The sequence below is a fragment of the Aphis gossypii genome, chromosome 1 (assembly GCF_020184175.1).
Source record: "Aphis gossypii isolate Hap1 chromosome 1, ASM2018417v2, whole genome shotgun sequence".
Lineage (NCBI taxonomy): Eukaryota > Metazoa > Arthropoda > Insecta > Hemiptera > Aphididae > Aphis > Aphis gossypii.
Window position 1 is genome coordinate 57,128,856 of NC_065530.1, and position 13,711 is coordinate 57,142,566.

General features: G+C 26.8%; 1 protein-coding gene across 3 annotated transcripts in view; it reads right to left on the reverse strand.

The window, feature by feature from the left end:
* Positions 1 to 5,257: 5,257 nt before the first annotated feature.
* Positions 5,258 to 13,711, reverse strand: part of LOC114119611 (TBC1 domain family member 30-like) — a 38,056-nt gene continuing 29,602 nt past the window's right edge. For all 3 annotated transcript variants that reach the window (XM_050204847.1, XM_027981221.2, XM_027981222.2), the window contains 9 exons: positions 10,232 to 10,359; positions 9,678 to 9,989; positions 9,448 to 9,610; positions 9,204 to 9,375; positions 7,985 to 8,090; positions 7,622 to 7,832; positions 7,383 to 7,526; positions 7,073 to 7,234; positions 5,258 to 6,497 (listed from right to left, as the gene is read on the reverse strand). In XM_050204847.1, coding sequence (XP_050060804.1) covers positions 5,803 to 6,497; positions 7,073 to 7,234; positions 7,383 to 7,526; positions 7,622 to 7,832; positions 7,985 to 8,090; positions 9,204 to 9,375; positions 9,448 to 9,610; positions 9,678 to 9,989; positions 10,232 to 10,359 — 2,093 coding nt within the window. In that variant the 3' untranslated portion in view covers positions 5,258 to 5,802. The remainder of the gene's footprint in view (positions 6,498 to 7,072; positions 7,235 to 7,382; positions 7,527 to 7,621; positions 7,833 to 7,984; positions 8,091 to 9,203; positions 9,376 to 9,447; positions 9,611 to 9,677; positions 9,990 to 10,231; positions 10,360 to 13,711) is intronic.

Here is a 13,711-nt window from a genome sequence, read left to right on the forward strand (position 1 = left end):
AAGGATGTTTAAAGAAACGAAAAGATCGTAGCTATTTTGAATGGGAAATAGATAAATAAGTAAAATAAAAAATGAAACTTTATTGCAGTTGTGTTAGAAAGAAACGCTCGTTAAATTTACGTTACATCGCTAGTAAAAGTATCTCGTCTAGTCTACGCCTTAAAGTTTAAAGTTACAGGATACCAAACATCAAGACTGGTATAATCATTGGGGTGAACTTTTCATCAGCTCGTGTTTGTTTTTATAGTCGGTTGAGAGAACGTAGCCGAACGTTACACGCTGCCGTACACGTGCTCCGGGACATGCGTCGTTGATCGTTCATTTCACGCGGTGATTAGATCACTGCAGGTGTTGCAGCTGCTGCCTTAAATAGGTCGTGTACTCGTGTCTAAATACATTACCTGAGGAATTGATAATAATTAATAACTCAATTAATATTCACCAGCTCCAGTTTTTCATCGCCATTAGTTCAGAAGCGTAACTAGGTGGGACGTTTAAGAAGTTAATTTTTCTGTTATAAACGAAACCTAAATCCACTCTTACCGATATTTTCAAAAACTATATTCAAATCATTCAATGTACACTCAAAAACTTGAAATTGAATAATGTTTTTATTTAATATCTTTTGTCTAATGATTTATCGTTAATTATTGTATGTTAGCAAATGTGTTTAATTACGCTATGAATAAAAATCCATTTTTTTTTTAGAGAAAACCTTGGTGTTCTGTGACACACATAGATATAGATTATATTTAACTAAATATTTTGTATAATATTTTGATCGTAATAATCGAATAAGAAAATAATTTGACGACAAAGAGTAGGTAATAATTTATTTATTATAATATATTTAACAATTTCAACCAGGACAGACATTTTTGAAATTAGTTTTTTTTTTCAAGATATTAATGTATACTATTTAAATGATTTAGAGTGTACTAATTTCCTTGCTTTAACGACTAATATTATGATCAATATAGTCAAGACTGTGCACAATAGATAAAATGTTAGATAACACCTATTTCATCAAATATTTCTTTTCATATTTATGTCATCATTATTATACTTCTACATACTGCAGTATATTATTATATTTACATAAAATTGTGATTTAATAATATTATAATAGCACTTTGCTTAGTCTTTTCGTCACCTTTTTTTATTAGAAGAGTCTAAAACGTAAACTCTAAGCAAATATCTAATAATTAAGTGTTAAGAATAGTATCCAATTCTGTATTATTATGTAAGTAAACATTTTATTTCGCATATTACTGATCATTAATACTATAATAATTAAAATTGTTTTTAAATGTTATATAATATTTTCAGATTTTTTAAATCATTTTTTTATCTTATTTACCCGAGTTGTTTTAATTAGCATATATTCCATACATTAGTTTCAAATTTTGAATGACTCATCTGAAATAATAACGTTAAAACGTTAAACAGTCAACAGATCACGGTTTGTAATAACATCACTATACAATTGAGTATTTTATTCTAATAATATGATATGCATACTATAAACTATTATATTGTTATCCAATTATTTACTAGCAATAATTTTAACCAGCTGGTGTTGAATTGCGTGATATTGCATCTGCTTTGAATTTCCTTAGTTCCCTTCTTATTGTAGGTATCTTAATTTTTGATCCAATCAATTATGATGTATTATTCCGGTGCAGAAGTGTAATTATAAATTGGAGTCCCTGGGGCAGTATCAAATATGTGTTGACCCTCACATTTATTTATGTTACCAAAATTTTTCAATTATGCAATTAAAAAAATAATGGTTTTCTTTATTACTTAAGTTTATTTAATTTACGCAATTTTACATTGTACTTATTATGTTTTACAGTGCAGTCATAGGTACATTAATACTGGTAAAATAAAGTTGAATATTACGTTTTGATTCATTTTGCGTTGTCTATACATTTTTTTCTTTTAATAATATAATATAGTCTATAGTCTTATATGGAATATGGTATATTTTTCACTTGTTTTAGTCTTCATAACAGTATGGTGTAAAATTTAAAACAAAATTAAAATTTTTGTAAATAGGTACAGAGTTTATTTTTACTTACTTTTTGAAATAAGTCTAAACAGAAAAATCAAAAATAACAAATTGCCCTCGGACACTAATGATTGCATGCTTATACAAATTTAAGAAGATATAGTATTTTAACTTTTGACATTGATAACCTATAGTACTCTAAAAAAATAAATCATCATGTTAAAAATATTTGCTTACGATTTTGCAACATACTAAATAATACAATATATTAGTTTTTTTTAGTGTTAGTTGTTTTTCTTTATATAAGTACTCATTATTTATTATAACTCCCTTTTACACTCAAAAAAAAAAAAACTAAAAATATTAACTTTTATTTATGGATTATTTTAATAACAACCTATTATGAGTAGTTTCTTCCTTCTTTCCATTTTTTCTTTTTATAATGAATTTATTATTCTTCTTATTTTTGTAATTTTTAAGTATTTTTACTCAAAGAACATAATATTTTCTTATGCTTAGTTTTTTTTTTATGTCATTTAATAACTGTCTTGTAACAATATAAATACATTTTTTTTTATACGAGAAATAATCTTTTTATTTTGATTTAGATGCGTTAATATTTTTACAATTATCGTGTGCTTAACAAATACCAATTTTATTTTAAAAAGAAAAGATTTTGATTGAAAAAAAGAAGCTATAAATACTCTCTAGACAGTATATACCTAAATAGTATACATAGAATATAAATATAAATATTAAAAAATATAATTTTTAAATTTATTCCAAAAATTAGAATTTGAATTAATATGTACTTTAATTGAAAAATTGGGGTGAGCGTGTTGATGTACCTTATATAATACAGCATTTTGTACTGTATACAATTATGTGTACCATTAAATATGTTAAGCTAATCAAATAGATAGTTACTGTAATAAACCCACTTTTCTTCTTGTTTTAATAATAAAAAAAAAATATAGATGTATAGTATGTGGGGTATGAGTAGGTACTGTGTTACTGTGTTTTAAATTGTTGTTTTATTATTTTTTATATTCCAATGAGATAGTTCCAGAGATAATATAAACTATTGCAATTATTATTTAATTAAATATAGTATAGACAGAGAAAATTTTTTTCTATCCAATTTTTTGGCTGTGAAATTTATACTATATAATATTATCATATCAATAATTAATGATAAACTTAAGATTATTAAAACTTTTAACTATTAGTTTATTGAAGTAGAAATTATAAAAGTTACTAAAATAATAAAAAATAATTCGATTCAATAAAATATTAAAATGTTTTTGAGTACTTACCTATAATATATTATTTTTTACAGTAATCATTATTTTATATGGATACCTATATATTCAAAACATTAATAGTTATTGGGACATTTTAATATTTAATTTTGTCAAGTAAAATTTAAATATAACACGAACGTTCTGCTTTATGAAATGTTGATTGAACTTGCATCATACTTCAAAGTTTAAAAGTGAAAATCCTTATATTATTTTACTATGACTTGTGTGTCTAACAGATTAGTTTTAAAAATAATTATTATATAAACAATAGAATGAATAAAAATATCGTTCAAACAAAAATCCATCATTAAAATATTATCTAGTTGTCGAGATATCATCATTTAAAACTTTCCAAATTCGTTTGAAATAAATAACATTTGATTATTTTTACTATTACGGTTCATAGGTAGGTAAGTATTTTTTTTTTTTTTTATTAAAAATGAATATTTACAATCTCTGTATACATTATTATTCAATAAGTATATTTTGAAGACTTATAAGAAAGCAAAAAGACATGTAGACTTGAGTGAAGGGGGCGTAGTTTTTATGAAATGAATAAAAACTTTTCTTATTCTTTGAAATGTGGTTCTTGATTATTCTTTTTTTTAGAAAATCTCGTTTACTACGAATTATTTTAGATTGAACTTATTTAAAATATGCTTCTAAAAAATAAAATCTGTTATAATGTTTCGATGTGAACAATCGACTATATGAAATAATTCATATCGTGAAAATTATATTTTTTAATAATAATATGGATATATTATTACCTAGTTATACTGTAATAAGTTTAGTTTCTTTTTTGTTGTTGTAAAAGTACTGAGAATACGATTAAACCATATTAAATGTTGTTGAATAAAATATAAGTGATCAATAATTAGAATAGTTGTGTTAATTATTGTGATTATTTTATACATGACTATAACAGCTGAATAACACATCATAATAATTGGAAAGTTAGGTAGTTAAATATTTGCTACCCATACTATCATAGATTATAACATATATTCAATATAATATTTAATAAACTATTATAATATTAAATATGATTTAAAAATGACAGTATGATTCGATTTTTTCAATATCTTTGGATTTATAATACCTATACTGTAGAATAATTATAACTATGCATTTTATTACACTAGTTAATTATATGTATTCTGATATTCATACTACATATTATATTTTATTATTAATTCTAAGTTCAGTAGTTCACTCTAGTCTAAAATGCCTGTTGATATAGATTGAAGTCGTATATTCAAAGTCGAACTAATGCCTAATCAATCATCATCTATATTACTTTCCATTCTTATATTATGTAAACACCGACTATTTACACATAATATTTTTCTCCGTGTTATCAATTCACGGAACATTGTACACGTTTCAGTTTTTTGTATGAATCAATGAGATTAAAATATAAATAGTATATCTAAATTATATTTTTTAAACTGATACAATAGTAAGTTTTTATATTATTATATTGATTATGTTAAAATTACATCATTATACTACGAGTATAAAAAATATTGAAAAATAAGTTGCGTTTTGTTTAAAATAAATTGTTACTCTATGGTGTGTGGTGATAATTTTTTTTTTTTTTATAAAATATAATAATTTTGCAGTGTTGATTTTAGAAATAGTGTTCATAATTTAAATAATGTATTGCAATCGATCAAAATATTGATAGGAATGATTTGATGTAAAATAAAACTAACTAATAAGATGATGATCATAATAAGTTTATTACATACATTGTTGAATAATATTTATCATATTATTATAGTTAATCAATTATTTATTAAAATTTTTATTTGCATAACGAATAAGTATTTAATATTAACATTATATTATATAGTTATGTATGCATTTTACACAGAATGAGCAAAACGTACGTATCATATTATTATGTCATTCATTATCAATTCACAAAAATAAATATAACTTGAATATTCGTATAATATGTATAATATATAATAATATTATAGGTTTATAATAAAAATACTTCAGAACACAAAAATAATGAAGTCCAATCACTGGAAAGTGTCAAGGATGACTGCAATTGGCGACATATTTTAAAGTTAATTAAATTATAGTATACCTATTATAATACGTCATACTAATACTCATCTGTTCAAATATATATTGATATTCTTATGATTAACTGTATTATATATATAAGTATTAAGTATATATATATAATACAATATACATACGAAAAGCAACATTCGCATTTGGTTTTTTTTTTTACAAAATATCACATGTGTGGTAAAATGTCCAAAGACGTTTTCAAAAAGATCGATCATCAATCGCCACTTACAAAAATAATGCGATCTACTCGAAAGAGGTGATGATAATAATAAATAATAGTAATATTTAAAATATTATTAAAAAAACAATTATTTCATATAAAAAAATACTTAATAATGATTGTTGTTTTTTATATTAAAAATTCTATAATAAATCATAGAAAAAAGGAAGAAATTAATTCGAGCCGTCCGAGTATAGACCCAATTCGATGCCGAGCCGTTTGGGCTGCCTGACTTTTGAAGGGAACGGAGCAAATGGTTTCGGTTCCGCCGTAGTGGAATCTTCAAAGTTATTTTGGCTTTCTTTTGGTTGCTGTGGTGGAATTATTCGATCAACCTTTTCGGTGGAAGACAATGACTCGTCCATAAAAACGTGTAGAGAATCATCGTTGATGGAAGTTTCAGTTGCAGATTGTGGTTCGTCCGTTAGCAAATCTCGGAATTCATCGGTAGAACTATCGACAGCAGTTATAGATTCGTTTTCGGTCGAAGTTTCAAAGGTGGTTAAAGATTCACCAAGCATACCGATGTTGTTTATCAAGTCTGGTAATCGTTCTTCTAAGTCTGATTCTGGATCTTCTATTGCCGCTTTCCCTCTGCACATCCGTTTTAATACTTCCGAATTGGCTCTCAACATTTCAGCTAGACTCACATCACTGATATCATCGTCACTAGTTTTGACATCAGGTGTACGACATTCTACCACAACGTCAACGACCAGTTTAGCATTTCCATCTCCTTCTTCGTTGCATACATCGTCATCGACCGACCTTTCGCTACAGCAATCGGACGCAGGATCGTCGCAGAGTTCGGTGGACGTTGACGAAGATGACGACGACGATACGGTTCGTTTCTCTAGGACATGTGGTTCTGAAATAACAAAAAAAAACACATACAATTATGCGGGTCACACCATTAAGTACCTACCTAAGTAAATTAACACTATTTTAATTATTTTACATGTGCTACTCTGCATACTACATTCGGTTCAATCTATATATTTGTTTAAGGTGCCTTTCAGTCTATCGTGTGGTTCATTATTTGTTATGTTATTTTATTTGATTATATTATAGATAAATATATAAAAAATGAAAGTTTTAAAACTTAGAGATTAGCTAATGTAATCTTTCATTTTTTATAAATATTTTATAAGTAGTATGGTTGATAACAATTTGATTACTTTAATCGCACAATAACAATTTGAATATTTTTTAATTGTAATTCATAATAACATAGTACATAAAAAAGATAAAAATAGCATTTGGTAAATTAAAATATTGGGATTTTAAGTTTTAACACAACATGTTAAATAATTGACTACAGGAAAGTGTAAAGGTACCATCTTGTTGTGAATGGAAACCGGAAGTTGTACGTAATATGCAGTACCTACAATATTCATGGAGTATATTGTTTAATATGTAATATTATAATGTGTTATAATGTACCTGTTTTGGGTTCCGGTTTTTTGACATCTTGTATATATTTTAATGGTATAGATCCAGGTATGGGTCCGATCGATGTGCATCTCAGAGCCGTTTTACCGAACAGCAAATGATTCATCGCCGAAGAGTTGGAGGTCCCTATAAAGTTTTGTCCATTGCATGCAGCTGTAAGAATATAGTTTTGTTATAAACAGTTATTCGCATTTGAGTGTCAATTGATTTTATTTGGCTTTTCGATTGTGTTGTTCGGATATTAGGCAACAATTTCATATCCAAAAGACATTAAGCATACTTATTTTATCATGTATTTTACCTGTTAAAATGACTTGGACCTGTTTCTGCCTTTCTTTGAGTTTGCTGTATTGTTTTTTTAATGACGATATGTCTAACGCCACTTTTTCTCTTTCGGATTCTAAACTAGGAGTCGGCTGCCTATTGCTTCTACTGGATTTGTTGTCTATATGAATATAAAGTATGTGCTTATTAAAATATTGTACGTACGAATTTATGTTATTGTCGAGAGAATGCAACTATATAGTATTGTTATCTCACGTTTTATTTTGAAGTCGTCCTTTCTGTCGTTTTTCGCAGTCGACGATTTACCATCGAGGTCTTCATCGCTATCTGTCTCCTCGATGTCAGACTCGGTGTAAAACAATCGCAGTCCTCGTTTCGCAACGTGACTGACCCATGGATTTATATTGTACATATATCTTTCTCGGAGTTCTTTGACTTCGACTAATTCGTTCATTGTACTAATTGTCTATGAATGACAATATGAATATGTTTAAAGTTTATACGTAACATCATAATGATAAATAACACGTGTGCGAAAATTATTTTAGTAGTAGATATTATTATTATAATAACTACGGCGGGGCTGGGACATGTAAATTCGTTGACGAAAATACTCACGTTGATTAAATTGTTGGCGTCCATTAAACCGAACTCAAGCATTTCTCTGGTGAGGACAGCCATAATACTATAAAATTCGTCTGCACTTGTCACCGTCATTATCCGACTAAATGGAATAGTTTTATTTAACGTCAGTACAAAAAAAAAAAAAAAACTTTTTATAAAACTATATTCAAACATTTCAAACTCTCATTTTCGCGACAACGTTGTAATTATATTATTATGCAATAACCTAGAAGAAACCTGCGCAATTGCATTATATGGATACTTACGTTTAAAATTAAATTTTCAATAGTATAAATGGATTGGCATTAAGAAGTAACGTACTGTAAGTATATCAACGTTGAAATTGTGAAATTGTGAATATAACCATAGTTAGGAAATACGCACGATCGGTTAACTTATGATATGAGTTGAAATTAGTTTAATTAGTTTTTGTTCAATTCTGTAAAGTGTTTCTAACTTTTAATTCTCGCAAAAAAAAATTAGCTCAAACTAAATTTTAACTAACTTGTCTGTTTTAAATGTTCTGCAGTTATATACGTTAAATTTATTTTACGCCGAGGATATTTCAGATGTATACATTATGGTGTGCATTTATTATTATTTATTATGCAAATGAAAATAATAATTTTTAATTTTGTCCTTCGTAAAAATTACCACAAAAATAAAGTTTCGTAATAACTTATGCTAATAAAGTGACATTTAAAATTATATTTGTCGTAAAAATAAATATTTTTTGTTTATTTTGATAAGCATTTAACTATAAATGCTAAACGTAATTAAAAGTTATTTCCAGTGAAAGATACAACGTGGGAAAATTTAAATATTTTGTTTAATCATGTAATATTCAGAATATTTTAATACCTACTTGTGTTGTTTATAATATAACATCTTATTTTTAAATGTATTGACTTGTACTTTGTTCGTTATTTGAAAGGTATGCAAAAATAATTAAAGAAGTTGATAATTGGCTTTACTCTATCATCATAGTTTAAACTTTAATACATTTTATATGGTTGTCATACACGAACCAAAGATGCTTGTTGTATAATAATAATAACATAATATATACATATATTATGTATTTATTTCATATCAAAAGTATGTATAAACGTCTTAAATTGTAATTACCTATCGAAAACTTTATAACAATATATAGCCTTAGTGCCAACAGAGTGTTAGACTTAATATACTTAATATAATATTATATACTTACTCGGACAAAGCATCCCAGATAGCTAGGGCGGTTTTCAAAAGCACTGTGCTTCCTTCAAGGAATATTAAATCCCAGACTCGAAGCACCGTACGCTGAGGAAGACAATTGCAAAACAGTGTGAGAAACCACTGCATTGTGAATACGTTCGTCAGGGGTGGTTCATAACTGGTTCCTATTTAATAGTATTGGTATATATGATTTATTCATAATGAAAATAAAATATGACAAAAACGATTTATCTTACCGGAGTCTTTTGATTCAGTCTGTAATCGGTCTAAATGTCTCGATAGATTTTGCAGTCTGACTCTCAGCAAGTCTCTAAATACAGCCATATCCACGGACAGTCCCCTTAGATTGTTGGCAAAGTAACCTTCGGGAAGTACGCCTTCGATCAAGTATATCATTACCTAGACGAAAAAAAATAAACCAATTTTGAGTCACTAAGATTTCGTCGACACAGTGCGACGAACCAACCTTTAGGGCGTCGGATTCATTTTTTTCCATCACTTGCAGTATGAGAGCCGCCAACATGTTGAACCCCTGACAGTAACCTACTGCCTTGTTCCATCGAGCGAACCCCAAGAGCACTCGTTTCAGTAGCGCTTGGTTTTCTAGTCCGGATGAACCACAGAATAGACTACAACCAGTCCGGTGCAAGTCCTTCACGATCTGTACACCTAATTCTTCGTCATCTGGGTTGGTCGTGTCGTTGAAACAAAACCGTTCCACCTTCGGCCACTCTACGTTCCTGGACGACAAGTATTTTTCCGCCAGGGTCAACCATAACTGTGCAACGTAAAACGGACCGCGTGTCCGCGTGCGATAATATTATAGATCGGTACGAACCAATATTATTTTATATTTATTTCGTATTATACCAAGCGCGACACGCGATAATAAATCATTTTATTGAGGAGAGTACATTTTTGGGCGAGTCAAGTGGTTACGGGTGGTGAATGGTGGTGAACGAGATTGAACGGGCACGAAAGTTGTAGATAATCATAATTTATGAATAAATAGATACGTACCGTGTTTCGGAATTCATGCGGAACGCCGTCTGGAAGCCTCGCAACCATTTTCATAGCGCTCTGCCACTGTTCAAAGTCGCTATCACCGGGCCCAGGTTTCATGTTGAATCTCATTTTGGTGTCTTCACCTATAGATGTATTTTTCCAATCATATTAATCATTGAAATGTGTCTGTCGTTATAAATAAATAAACAGTATTCTATAATAATATATAATGTGGACTCAATAGCGTCGAAGTAGTATTTTATTTACTTGGTGCAATAATTGACATACATTTTAAGCGGGTGGTGTCGCAATTAAGTTGTGTAAAAACAGAATTAAAATTATGAAGTTTTTCAGAAAAAAAACGAGAATAAACTTATTATTTGATAATATTTGTATAGTTGGAATTTTATTTTTACTCTAAATATATTTTTATACTTCTGCGCCACTGAATAAGGGTTTTGTTGATATTATTTAGGTTTGGGATTTACTATACATAAAAGAAAAATACACTATAAATGTATGTCACCATAAATTGTTTAAATTTAACATAGATGCTGATTAACCGTGGTCGATTTTTTTGGAAATTCGATGAAATTATCTAAAAGTACTGATTTAATCTTCATTAAATAAAAATAAATATTCAACTTGTTTGTGCACATAGGTAATACAAAAACAATTATTAATGGAATAACCAAGATTGGGTTACTTAGTACTTACCATTTCGTTTATCGTACAAATTGGACAATTGAATACAAATTTGAAAATTCAATAAGTATAATATTATTGACCTATTGTTGTTTGTATTAGTATTTTAATAAATTCTACGTTTTTGTCTATTTATATCTTACAATATTATTAATATAACTATGTAAAAAATGAATGATAAATGATAAGCAATATGTATATTGTATGTATCAAAAACATGTAACTTCGGTAAAATTAAAATACGTGTGTTCTGGAAAACACTGATAAATACGACGTTTGAGTTTTTGTATAATAAATTACTATAATTCACAGCCGAGAAAAAAATGTTCCTTCGAGCAATAATCGACATCTTCGTTATTCAAATAAATGTTTTTTTAGCTTTGTGTCATATTTTATATTTTAAATTATTTTTACAGTTAGGTTAAAATTTTTGTATACTAAATAGAAAAATGAAATATTATTCAGTGATTTTTATTAACAGGTAAATCAAAACATAACATACCTAGTACTTATATATGATAATGTATAAATGTATAAAAAAGCATTTTAGATGAACAATTTTAAAGCTGTTAAAAAATCTATTGTGGTTGTCAAGCGGAGCGTGCAGAGGTAACCTGTATTGACCCTATTATATTGTAATAAAATATTTTTTTTAGATAAAATTCTAAGTACATTTTATTTGACTAAAAAAAATGTTGTGAATTGACTTTTCTGTTATTTCTAAGAAGTATATTTATTTTTACCACTTCATTTTTAGTCTTCTAGAATTCTCGATTCAAACTTACAACTTACGAGTATTGAAATAAAATCTCTAAAAAAATTATTGGTAAATAAAATATTATACATTATTTTTACGTAATTAATTATTAAATATCACTGTATATTTTTTCATCATTTAGAAAATATGTAAATGTATTTTTAATTTTTTTAATTCTCATGTACAAATAAAATATAGGGTATTAATTTCTTTATGATTTATGTCAAGTTTTACATACCTATGTAAAATATTCCAAAATAAAAGATAATTATTTAAATACCAGTATATGATTTAATAGTTAGGTAAAAACTGCTTCACATTATAATACTATATAATATTATATTATCTTGATATTTCGTTATTTTTGGATGACTTAAACTAATTTGATTTTAAATTAAATAAATCGAGTTTTCAAATTGTCAAGGGTATTCTGCAAGTGTGTTTAAAGTTGATTACAAAAATAACCATTTATAAGTTGAAGAAAAAGTAATACTAAGGTACAAAAAAATAATAAACCTAATTCTAAGAAATTAGAAACATCATACATACGACTAAATGTTTTTTATATAAATAAAATTAATGAGATTATTTCTGACGATATTTCTATTTTTAAAATTTTCATAAAAACTTTAATTTATTTTAACTTATGTTTATTATATTGATTAAGATTAGAATGAATCATATTCGATACCTACTCTTCTAGTAATTCGATAAATAACAATCTTTTTTTTTTTTTTTTTTTGAGGAAAATCTATTCATAATTTTTACCGTAAAATATAGGTCAGAAGTAGTAAAAATCTATATATTTTTTTTAATGTATACGGTTTAATATATTTGTTGTAGGAATGGGTGTTTTTAACATATTGTATTTTTAGGATTGGTATACATTTTTAAGTATTTGACATTTTCTTATCCATTTCAATTAATTATTAAAGTATTGAATTTAAAGTTATGACTAATATGTTGAAAAATTAATAATCATATCTAATTAAATATCATTTAGGAACTGTAGTTTTTTTATGTAGATGTTTATTTGATTTAAATTTTTTTAAATTAATGTAGTTTTTGATTAAAATTATGCTATATATAGTATACAAATAGTTAAAATTAAATTAGAAACCCAAATAAAATTTTGAAAATAGGGGTTCTCTTATATTACGAGTATTACTTTAGTATAGTTTGTGGATGCATAATAAAGTAATCGCAACTTCATTTAAGTTGCATTCAACGTCGACAATAATTAAATTACAATAACGAAAAATAATATGAGTATAATGTACGATGTGCTTGGTAAAGTCATAGAATTACAGCAAACATTAATTTTGATTATAGTGATAATTTATTATAATATGACGGATAAATTTTCTATCTAATTTGGATTTCATGTAGACAATTTTAAAATATATAATGTATGTTAGATTACAATATTATGCTTTATACATTTTAGTACAAAGGAAAAAATCCTATAGTATAGAGTAACATAACATTGAAATATTGGAGGTTTTAGGTTTATATTTATTTTTAAATCTATTGACACATCTCTCTTTGTCGACTCCGGTGAATTGTTTGATTATCAAAGTGTCATTTTTGTTTACGGTTTTATTTCGAATAAACAAGTTTTTGTCGTTGACTTTCATTGATCGGATTTGGAAATTATTCTTAAGAACATTTGACGTTAGTAAACAATTTGTTTTTCTCTCATTGAAATGAGTTGTATTTTGACGTTTACTCTTGATTTATGTAACTTTTCTGTCAATTCTTTAATTTTATAAAACTTACTACCCACAACCATATAAAAAAAAGGAAAATAAAATATCGTCTCGTGATTTTTTTTATCTCAATTCTATGCTGGTTTGCACTTGACCAAATGATTTTCTAGAATGAAAAAAAGCGATCATGTCTCCCCGTGGATGTTAAATGTTTCTCAGGAAAAAAATATACACACATTCGTTTAACATATTATATAGTGAAATGCTACATTGAATGAAAGATGCCACGCTGACATGCATACGATTTGAAATAAAGATGTGGTG